This window comes from Panonychus citri, unplaced genomic scaffold (assembly GCF_014898815.1).
Source record: "Panonychus citri isolate SS breed McGregor unplaced genomic scaffold, ASM1489881v1 Contig00142, whole genome shotgun sequence".
NCBI classification, from domain to species: domain Eukaryota; kingdom Metazoa; phylum Arthropoda; class Arachnida; order Trombidiformes; family Tetranychidae; genus Panonychus; species Panonychus citri.
In genome coordinates, this window is record NW_026515547.1 from 1 (window position 1) to 11,141 (window position 11,141).

General features: G+C 29.6%; 3 protein-coding genes across 3 annotated transcripts; all 3 read left to right on the forward strand.

Moving 5' to 3' along the window:
• Positions 1–5,579: 5,579 nt before the first annotated feature.
• LOC128396025 (protein OPI10 homolog) lies at positions 5,580–7,341 on the forward strand. The gene has a single exon (XM_053356543.1). It carries the CDS (start codon positions 5,815–5,817, stop codon positions 6,397–6,399), a length of 585 nt encoding a protein of 194 aa, XP_053212518.1. The 5' UTR covers positions 5,580–5,814; the 3' UTR covers positions 6,400–7,341.
• Positions 7,288–8,977, forward strand: LOC128396023 (FK506-binding protein 2-like). Its single transcript, XM_053356542.1, has 3 exons — positions 7,288–7,501; positions 7,640–7,916; positions 8,064–8,977. Exons 1-3 carry the CDS (start codon positions 7,293–7,295, stop codon positions 8,229–8,231), a joined length of 654 nt encoding a protein of 217 aa, XP_053212517.1. The 5' UTR covers positions 7,288–7,292; the 3' UTR covers positions 8,232–8,977.
• A 169-nt stretch (positions 8,978–9,146) lies between these two features.
• LOC128396020 (RING1 and YY1-binding protein-like) lies at positions 9,147–11,065 on the forward strand. Its single transcript, XM_053356534.1, has 2 exons — positions 9,147–9,191; positions 9,691–11,065. The coding sequence occupies exons 1-2, from the start codon at positions 9,162–9,164 to the stop codon at positions 10,567–10,569; spliced, it is 909 nt and encodes a 302-aa protein (XP_053212509.1). The 5' UTR covers positions 9,147–9,161; the 3' UTR covers positions 10,570–11,065.
• Positions 11,066–11,141: the final 76 nt, after the last annotated feature.

The window sequence follows — 11,141 nt, forward strand, 5'->3', positions numbered from 1 at the left end:
TATCAAGGTAATACTATTAACAACTTTGACCGATGGTCAAGAAAGTTCAACAATTGAAATTCTTATTCCATTTTCTCTTGTCGGTGGTCAGTCTTCCGTTAAGATGATTAAATAAATTACTGATTTCTACTGAACAATTGGATAATTCATACAACAGCGGTGAATGTGATTAGAAGTCATTAACAATCAACCAAGATAATTAGGATCAACTAATACATAATAATAACCACTTAAGTTCAAATATCACCTATGGATAAACTTAATTTATTTCATCTAATTTCTTAATCAATGTTTTCACTCATTGATTATTTTTAAATCATTCTAATAATTAAGCTTAATCTTGACTATTTAAATTGTTGTCTTTATCTGTTTTTGAACTGATTTTTACTCTTAGTCTATTAAACAACTGATGAAGGAAAAAAAAGTCATTTCGATTTGATTTAGATGGTTAATTGTCAGAAAAAATGATTGTGATTAAAATAAGAATTAAATTGTGATGATAAACACCAGATTCGTGAATGCACTTTAATGGATTGAAATGGTGAGTGATTTTTTTCCTACATTTTCATGATTAAATTCAATCAGTTGATCAACTTAATTGTCTGTTTACTATCAATTTCCTAATTTCAACACCTAATCACTCACAACGAAGTCAATGATTAATTTTTTCATCGTTCACAATCAAAAGTGTATCCAAAAAGTAAAATCATTATCAAAAATTAACGGAAAAAAAACTAAACATCAACAATAATCAAATTGATCAATACAATTTAAAACTAATCAATTCAATCTAATCAAAAAGTAACATTATCAACTAATAGACATCATCATTATCATGATTGTTAACAAAAAGATACTAATTATTTGCATTTCCTTGGTTGATTAATCAGAATTGAGAGAGTAACCATTGACAATTATAATGATTAACATGTAATCAGATAAATTTGAACACAAGGGGTTAATTGTTACCAAATAAACACGATTAAAATTATATAGTGATCACTTTCTTGATTTGTTTAAATTGTTAAGATTGTACAATTGTGTATTACTTTGCCTCGATAGTTAAATAACAAACAATTTATAATAATAATTTGCGTAATTTATCAACAATTAACGTGATTCCAATATTGGTTGATTAAACAATGATAATAACGGGTAACCCTATTTAATCACAATCAGTGAAGCAACTGCAATTGATTATATCATTTAAAATACTAAATCATTACGATAATTTATCAACCATTAAGTGAGAAGACAAGAAAAAATTTTTTCTTAAAATGGATAACAAAGTTAATGATGAACAATTAAAAAAAAAGAGAAACAAAAAATAACAACAATTAACTATTGAACATCAATTCTTAATGATAGTTAAGGCTTTAAGCTTATATTGATGAACAACAGTAAAATCAACAGTTAGTTAGTTAACAATTAGAAATTTTTTTCATCGTAATTATCTGCTAATCAAACAACAATTAAAATTTTCCATTTTAAGGTAACTCATTTGTTTTGGTAATTAGCTTGATTATCATGATTAAATTGTGATGTGAATTGATTATAACTTCCTGTGAGTTGATTGATTTTAGTTGATACCTTGAAAATTAATCTATTAATAAAATCAACTGATTGTTTGTTTGTGATTATAATTGATTGTTGAGACTTGACAATTTAGACTAATTATTGGCGCCAAATAATTAAATCTCAATTCTTAATCATTACAACGACATGATTATAATTGTGATTAAAAAAAGTTTCTTTTCTGTAACAATCAAAGAGGTCAAGCAAATACTGATCTCAATTAGACTAATTAGATTTGATTACCTTTGATTACGATGTTTTTGATTACATTGTATCATTTGATATTTTACCTTAATTGTTAATTGTGAATGTTTAATAATGAAAACAAATTATTTTACCAACTATTAACAATAAACGATAATGTAACAATAATTGTAAATGATTAAAAATTGTGCTACCTTAATCATCCAATGCTTATGCTTCAATAATCAGGGTTAATTAATGTTAATTGTTGATCAGAAAGAAATGATATCATTTTGTTAATCATCATTATCTTTAACAGAATTAAAAGAAAATCAATTTGATTACTTCTTAATTGTTCAACGAAGGAAGAAGAATCAAAATGAAAATGAAAAATTAAACTTCCTGGAAAACTTTTTCAAGTCAATTATTGTTCCAAGGTTATAGCAATCAACTGATTATCCTGAAAAATTAAAAACTAGTATTTATCTTAATCTAATTGTTAACTTACCTTTAGCTTTGATTGCTGCAATTGTAGTGATAACAATTCCCGCTGCAACAACAATTAAAACTAGAACTACTTCCCATCGACTAGTTAATTTGGATCTAGAATCACGGCCAAAGGTTGAATACCTTTCCCGACGTTCCCTTGAATTAGCCAGGTTGATTAATTGAAGATCAAGTTGATTGATTAAAGCTTAATTGTAACAATTAAGCTCACCAATCAAACAGAAAACAAAACAAATAAACAAAAAACTGAAACAAAAAACTTCAGCGAGAGAGCACAAATTAAGATATGAGAAAAGAAGATGATTAATAATTAATTAAATTTCTTCTTATGAACTTTTTTTTTTAATCCAATTGTTCCAAGTACTATTAATAGTTGTTGAATAATTGATTTACAATTAAAATAAATTAGAGTAAATAATCAAATTGTTCATTGATCACTTAGGTAAATCATTATAACAATAAGTTAATCATTTTCAGTATCAAAAGTGGTAAAAAGTAGTTGAAAAGTTTACTGATGATCAATTTAACATATAAGTTGATTGATTTTGTATCCAAATTTTCATAACACAAAAATAATTTAAAAAATTTTGAATTGAACAAGTTGTAAGAAACTTTTAAACTGAGTATCTAAATTAACTGTGATGATGATAACTGTTGTTATCGTCTTGTATGTTGGTTGACGATCAACAACTGATTGACAAAAACATGATCAAAACAACAATCAACATCAACAAACTATTAGAAACCGGGAACAATTAACTTAACATCTACAATAACATCAACAAACTTATTCACTAGTTGTAGTTGTTGCTGTTGTTATTGGTTGTGGTGGTGTCGTAACTGGAAAATAGCGACAGGTAAACACCGTTAGTACAGTTACAGGTAAGATCAATACACGGTGAGAGAGAGAGAGAGAGATGTAGACAGATAAGATGATCTGAGGTATGGACAGGTAAACATAAGCATGAGAATAGTGAACGATTATTGAACCAAATCATAAGAAAATAATTGATGCGTAATTTTTTTCGAAAAAAATTGATGATAAAGATGATGAATAAACAATACAAACAAATGCTCATCATCTTTATCATCTTTATCATCATAATCATCATCATCATCATCATGTTATTCAAAGTTTCTCATATTCATGAAACCAATTATTTCATACTCTTGATTGTTGAAGTTTTTTTTTCTGATCACTTGTTATTGTTGATTCCATGAAATTGATTAAAGGTAAAAGGTAACTTTTCATTGTTTACCTTTTAATTACAATCACTTCAGGTGTATCTTCATGATCCTTTTCATTATCTTTTTCATCTTACTTGTTACTCTTCCTTCACATTTTTTTACCTGTAATTTGAATAATAGGCTTGAATGATCATTGATTTAGTTTCCAGATTCTCAACTTTTTTTTTTGAGGGTATTTAAGGTCTTGATAATGATGGTGATGATAATGATGATCGTTGATTATCATCACCATAATAATCATGGTGTTGGTTTGGTTAACCTTTTAAAATGAGCATTCAAATGAAAGGTAATCATTATCATCATCATCATCTTACCCTTTAGAATCCAATCAACACTAAATTGTTTGACAATAAATCAAGGACAAGGAATAGCATGATCGTGATTAAGGTAAAGTTCAGTTTAGAATTTATTCTAGAATTGTGAAGAAATTAAATTTAGAAAATTCTGTCATCATTATAACCGATTATCATTGAACAAAGTGATACAAAATTTTCATCGAATATAATAAATTGGTCTTATTGATCTTCTATCACCCTTATCATCTTGATCATCAGAACGCAAACAGGTCGTGACATATATTCAATTTTGAACATTATCATTATCATCATCATCATCATCATCATTGTTATTAGGAAAAAAAAAGAAAGAAAAGAAAGAAAGAGAGAGAAAAAAATTCTACTTCTCCAAAACTTTTATATCTTTTCACTTCAATGGTTGTCACATCTTCTTGTTTTTATTTACCAACAACACTTTGCTTCTTCCTCCTACTAGATAATGATATTTATCATCATCAACAATATGATATATCATATTGTTGATGATGGTTATAACCATCATTATCTTCCCGTTAATCCATTGATTTTGATCAACTCAATTCCAACTTCAGGGTCAATCGTTTCAACCTGATTTTCAGGGTAGAAATATTTTTTTCTGGCTCATCTTAGCACTTGGACATGTTGATTATTATATCATGATAATCAGCCGATCGCTTATTATCATGATTAACTTGATTAAATCGATAGATTTTACAATACGAGTGATCTTTTCCCAATCAGTGCTAGACGATGTGTGTACATGTATTTTTTTTAATTGTATTTGCTCAATGTGATTAGTCAGTGTAAAGATGTTATCGTGTAAACGATTCGCACGAAATCATTTCTGATCATTATTATTTTTAGAAATATTTTGTTTTGTTTCTTAGGGACAAAAAAAAACTCTTCCGGTTGTTCATTAGTATTCATATTGTGTCACTGTTTCCGAATATTGATTAACATATATTTTCATGGAGGTTAGAGAAATAGTTTCATCGCCTTGATTTATATTCAAGTTAATTGATTCAAGATTCAATCATTAGTAACACAGATTCTGAGTAATTATGAGTTTTTACCATAAATTGGTTGAATGGTTGACGAATGGCTTCCAAATTGTCTCATGTTTAAAGACCAAAAAAAAATTATTCGAAAGTGACATGAGAAATATACATAAATGGTTCGTCGATTATATTGACGAAATGCTAAATGTTACGAATACATGTGAAAGAATGATAGTTGAATATTAATATTTATCTGAACACTTCGATGTTCAAAATTCGGCCGATCATGAAACTTTGATATTTAACCTGGTCGATCGAAAATTCATGTTTACTTATTCGAAATGGAAAACTTTTTAGTACTTTAACGTTGTAAAATTTCGACAAAATTATACAGTTTGAAATCTTTCGTTGAGTTTATACAGAATTCGTAATTTTCATCATCTTAACTTCAGGAATAAATGAACTTTTTGTCTTTAGTAAACAGAATTACAAGGGAGCTTTGGTTCAAATCTTTCGAATGAATTTCTATGAACCATATAGTAAATTATTCATCTAAGAAAACATAACTTAATTTGTTGGATAAATAGTCGATAGACTTAATTGAAGAAAGTAATTAAATTCAAAAATTATAAAAAGGAAAAGAGAAAAATCCAATTCAAAACGCGCGCCTAATTTAGGACTTTTATTCTAAAAAGATACAAAATATATCTGAATATTTATCCGATATCGAAAAAAATCCAATCTCAAGTTGGAATTTCAACTTTTAAACAAAACTGAATTAAGAATTAAAATTTTTAATTAACTAGCCTTTAACAAGAAATTGATTCTTTTTATCAATCGAATTTTCTTCAAAACAACTTAATTATTTTAGTTAATCATTTGAATCTTAGAAGCAAATTCAAGTTTTGATTGTTAATCATCTGAAACTCTTGTTTTTGTAAATTGAAAGTGTTCATCTGAGAAATTGGAATTAATTTGCAAAATTAACCATGTCTGCCTTTGGTATAATTGTGAGCGGTCGTTTGGTTCAAACTGATTTCCAACCGGTTGATGCTGGTAAATTTTTGATAACCATACCAAGTCCTGAGAGTCTTAATCACATTGTCGTCTTTCTCACCGGAACCTCACCCTTACCTGTTGAGATGGGTGCAAGTGTCTATTTCTCATGGCCTGACCCAACCAGTCCACCTACATGGCAATACTTGGGTTACATTTCAAATGATAAACCATCGGCCATTTTTAGGATAACCAAGTTAAAAAATGCAACTCCTGCGAACACTTTTGCCTTTTCTCAACCCATTGTTGCTCAATATGCTCAGATTGGTATCTCATGTGAACCATTAACTCAAATTGCTCAATTAACTGCTGATATAACAGTCAATCCAATGGGATCAGATTCACTGGTTACCTATGCAGCAAAAACAGCGGAAAATTTATTCAATTATACCTGTTCATTTGCTCGAACCATATTACCCAATACAAATGAACAATATGTTCCACTTTCAATTATCCAACAATGGTACACTAATTTCATGAGAAGAGTTGAACAAGATCCAACATTCATGAAAGGATAAATCATCATTATCATCATCATCATCATCTTTAATCACCATATTTACATCTCTACTCTTTCATACATACAAACTGAACTGATAATTTTTTTAAAAACTTGTACAAAAAAATTGTTTCCTTTTACCAACTCAATTTATATTGTAACAATTATTCAATCATCAGTGTAATTCATATCATTCACAATTTAAACCTAAATTGTATCTCATCATCTTCAATATTACCTGTGATTAATTTTCCCCTCTCAGATTAAACAAAAACAAGACCATTTTGATTGAAAAATGTAACCATTTTCAATCAATCAAAAAAGTTCCTAAAAATCCCACCAATTTAACCTAAACCCTTTCTAATTGTAGATAAAAAAAGAAATCATCTAAACAATTTAAAACAAGTTGAAAATTTCGACCAAACAAAAATTGCTAAAAAAAAAGCCACACCAAGAAATTAACTTTCGACGATCAAAACAATCAGAATCAAATGAATCAACTATAATCGGAAAAACGATTCCAGTCAATTGGAAGAGAGAAACAGAGATGAATCCAAATTCTTAACCAATTGATCACTAATTGAGATTGTTACTGTTTCCCTGATTAAGCGAACCCATTAATCAGTTAAGGAAGAGGAAAGAGCTCACCTTTTATCATTAATTATCATCCACCATCATCTTCATCATTCTGCCCAACGGATGACAACCTGTTTTTTTATTCTTCTCTCTTTTTCTCATCCACCACATAATCTAAACTCCACTGTGGCAGTTTTTGTTTTTCTCCATTAACTTGACGTGTCTTTAAATCTCTTCATCTTCTTATAGAATTACTCACATTTCTCCTTTTTTTTTAAATTGTTTTTCTTTTTCTTCTTCTTCACTTCTTTGTGATTTAAACACAATTAGACCAACATGTTGTTCAGATTAAATTGTCCTTTGGTTGGATGTTTATTTCTTTTAACAGCAACAATTACAATTGTCTCTTGTGATGAAGAGGAAGGTGAATTGAAGATTGATGTTACTCACAAACCGACAAAATGTGATCGTGTTACTAGTAAAGGTGATTTACTTAAAATGCATTACCGAGGAACTTTATTAGATGGAACTGAATTTGATTCTAGGTGAGTTAATTTACGCAAATTATATTCTATTATTGTATCTATTTGATTGTAGATTTAATGTAAATTCAATGGTTTTGTTTCTCATCTCTTTTTGTTTCTCTCTCTCTCTATATTTATCTTATTGGTTTATGTTTTTAGTTACTCTCGTAATGAACCTTTCCAATTTCAATTGGGAATTAATCAGGTAATCCAAGGATGGGATCAAGGATTACTTGATATGTGTGTCGGTGAAAAGAGGAAATTAACTATTCCTTCACACCTTGGCTATGGTGACAATGGTGCTGGTAATAAGATCCCACCTAAAGCAACATTACTCTTTGAGGTTGAATGTGTTTCCATTGAAGATGGTCCACCACCGGTCAATGTTTTCAAAGAAATTGATTCCAACAGTGATAATCAACTTTCAAGGGAAGAAGTAAGTTAATTGTGTCCCCTGGAAACCATTTAATTATCTTCTTTTCTATTGATTGTATTCTTTTCCCATCTACCTAACCTATGGACTATTTTTTTTTACTAATCAATTTTTATCTTTTCTCTCTCTCTCTCTCTTTCTTTTTTATAGATTAGTGAATATCTAACTAAACAATTACCTAATGTTCCCGATTCAACATTGAAAGATCTCCCTGACCATGACAATTTGATTGAAGAAATTTTCCAAAATGAGGATAAAGATCGAAATGGTTATATTTCTCACAAAGAATTCACTGGGCCTAAACATGACGAGCTTTGAACAAATTCTCACAATGTTAATAGATGCAATTAACTTTTTTTTTATTAGTATAATAATAATAATCTCCAATCAACAAATTAATCAGAAAGAGAAAGAAAGTTAATCAGTCAATATACAAGCCAAAGACTGTGAGTTAAACAATCAACTGTTTAAATCAAATCATTCACGCAGTTGATTATAATCAATGAGAGAGAGAGATAAAGTTAACCAGAGATATGATATTAATCAATAGCCTATCATTTATCACGAGTTAATCCAATCCATTGAAATGGTCTTTTGATTAATTATCTTTACCTGATTATCATTACCTGTGCAAATGATTTGGTCAACCAAGTGATTGACAAAATCAAAGTCTTTGGCTGTATAAATAAAAGTTATATTCAGATTTTTGCTCCATTGTATCTCCACATAATACAACAATTAATTGTCCTGAATGAAGTGTATGTGTTTTACATGTTGTCTAATTATTATCAACTATTTTTGATTGAACAAATTTAAATTACCAGAACCATAATTGCAAATCCATCACATGGCAAATTCAACAACAAGGATTCAACTTAAAATCTTCAACATTTGAATTTTGATTAGCAATATTATATGATAAATTTAATCATCTTTTTTTATTTTATATATACAATTTATTCAATGTCAACACCAACACCAATGAGAGAAATTAATTGTTTGTACTCTTGTTACAATTAACCACCTAACGATTAACTATGATTAAATCTTTATTTCTACCGGGACTAATTAACCTTAATTGGAATGATTTAAAATTGGAAATGACCATGGAAATGTTATCAATCAATTTGTTGAAAAATTGGACATTTCTAAATTTGATTGAGACTTTTAATTGTTTGGATAGAAAAGAATAAAAGTTTTTCCAAATTAGTAGAATTACAAAATTGGCGGTTATCGAAATTGAGAAGCATGGAAACAAAGAGAGAGAAAGAAAGAAAAGTAAGAAGCTCTTTCAGTTTATCTTTCAAATTTTTTATTCCATTTTAATCATCATCACTTCATCTTCATCCTCATCTTCATTAGTTCCTTTAATTGTGAGTAGAAAAAGGACTAAACCAAAGTTAATTAATTGGAGTTAATTGTTGCCACCCAATCATCGGGCATCTCGGTTTCCACTGCCACCAACATTAAAGTGCTTTCAGTTAACTGCGACAACGACAACAAACTGTTAGTGTCACAATTTTATTCTGACAAAAGTGATCCAATTCTTGTTTTTTGTTCTTTCATCTACCGAGTGTTTAACCTTTTAATCAGCTTGATTGTTAAATCTTTGATTGATTGTTCTTCTTTTGTTCTTGAAATCTTTCTCCTCTTTCTATCACTGATTTGATCTTCTTACACTGAATATTTTTTTTCTTTCTCTCTCTCTTTTTCTTTCTCTTGTTCTTTTCAACTCACCTATGTGATATTAATTTTTATTTATTCTATGGCTAACAAGGAATCTAGGCCCTCAACACCCCCAGCAAGAGATTCATCTCCAGATAATTCTAATGCTACAGGTGGTAGTGGTAGTGGAAGCATTAGTGGTAAGGTAACTAAATCTCAACGTAAACGTGACAAAAAGGTAACAAAAGAAAAAGAAAAGAATGAAAAAATTGAAGCTGAACCAATGGATAAGATGGCGGAAGGTGGTGGTGGTGGTAACAATCGGGAAGATGAGAATACATGGGACTGTACCGTTTGTACTTATAAGAATCCTGCCGAAGCTTTTAAATGTTTAATGTGTGATGTTCGAAAAGGAACCAGTACCCGTAAGCCAAGAATTAATCCTGAACTGGTGGCTCAGCAAGTTGCTCGACAACAGCAACACTTATTGTTGAAAATATCACATGGACGAACCAAAGATGGCAATGGTAGTGGAAGGGAGAGTAGAGAAGGAAGCCGAGATGGAAGTCGAGACGGACGAGATAAAGATGGCGATCATAATTCTAGAGAAAAGATTAATGATCCAATTAAAGAAGGAAATGGAAAAGAGAGCAGCGGTCGAGTGGACAGCGATTCTGGGCCTGAAACAAAGAGACACTCATCTTCCCACAAGCAAAATAAACACCGAAAAAATTTAAACCATGATGGTAACTCACTTGGAACCAGTAATAGTCACATTAAAAGCAACACCATCGTGAACAATAACAACAACAACAACCACAACCACAACAACAACACCAACAATATCAAGTCTAGTTCATCTAGCAATATAAGTAATAATTTCTCATCTGAAGCTGTAACTGTCAACAATGTTACTGTTATTATTACTGAATTTCAAAAAGACTTGAAAGATAGGAGTCCATTATCATTGCCATTTTCTCAACTTAATTAGAATTTATCTTTTAAATTCCTTCCACCAATCAACTAATCACTATGCTCCAATATCTGCCCTTCTCTAGCTCTCTGTCTCTCTTAATTGTTGCTCAAATGGAAAAGACAACACCGACGCTTTCTCTCAACAACTTACATTTCATCTTTTTGATAAAAACAAAATTCATTTTATTTTAAATTAATCATCATCGTCATGATCATCATCTTATAGGAAACTTGTCACTAATTATACTTTCTCTCTAAATCCGTCGCCGTCGTCATCTCCACCGCCGCTGCCACCTCTTTATCTAATCCATTGAGACAGTTATTGTTTTCCTCTTTTTCATTTATATAAGAGAAAATTTCTTTATAACTACTTTAATTTCTATACACACATACAACTTAATTATATTTTTATCCCGTGAATTGTATTTTTCTGTTTTAATTTGTATTTTACACAATTGACTAATTAACTTATCAAAATGTTGATTAAATACACTTGGCCTGTTAAAAGATAATCACAACACCAATCAACTGTTACGAATGGGAAATGTCACTACATCAACAATTCTAATTTGTTTACATACAAACTTT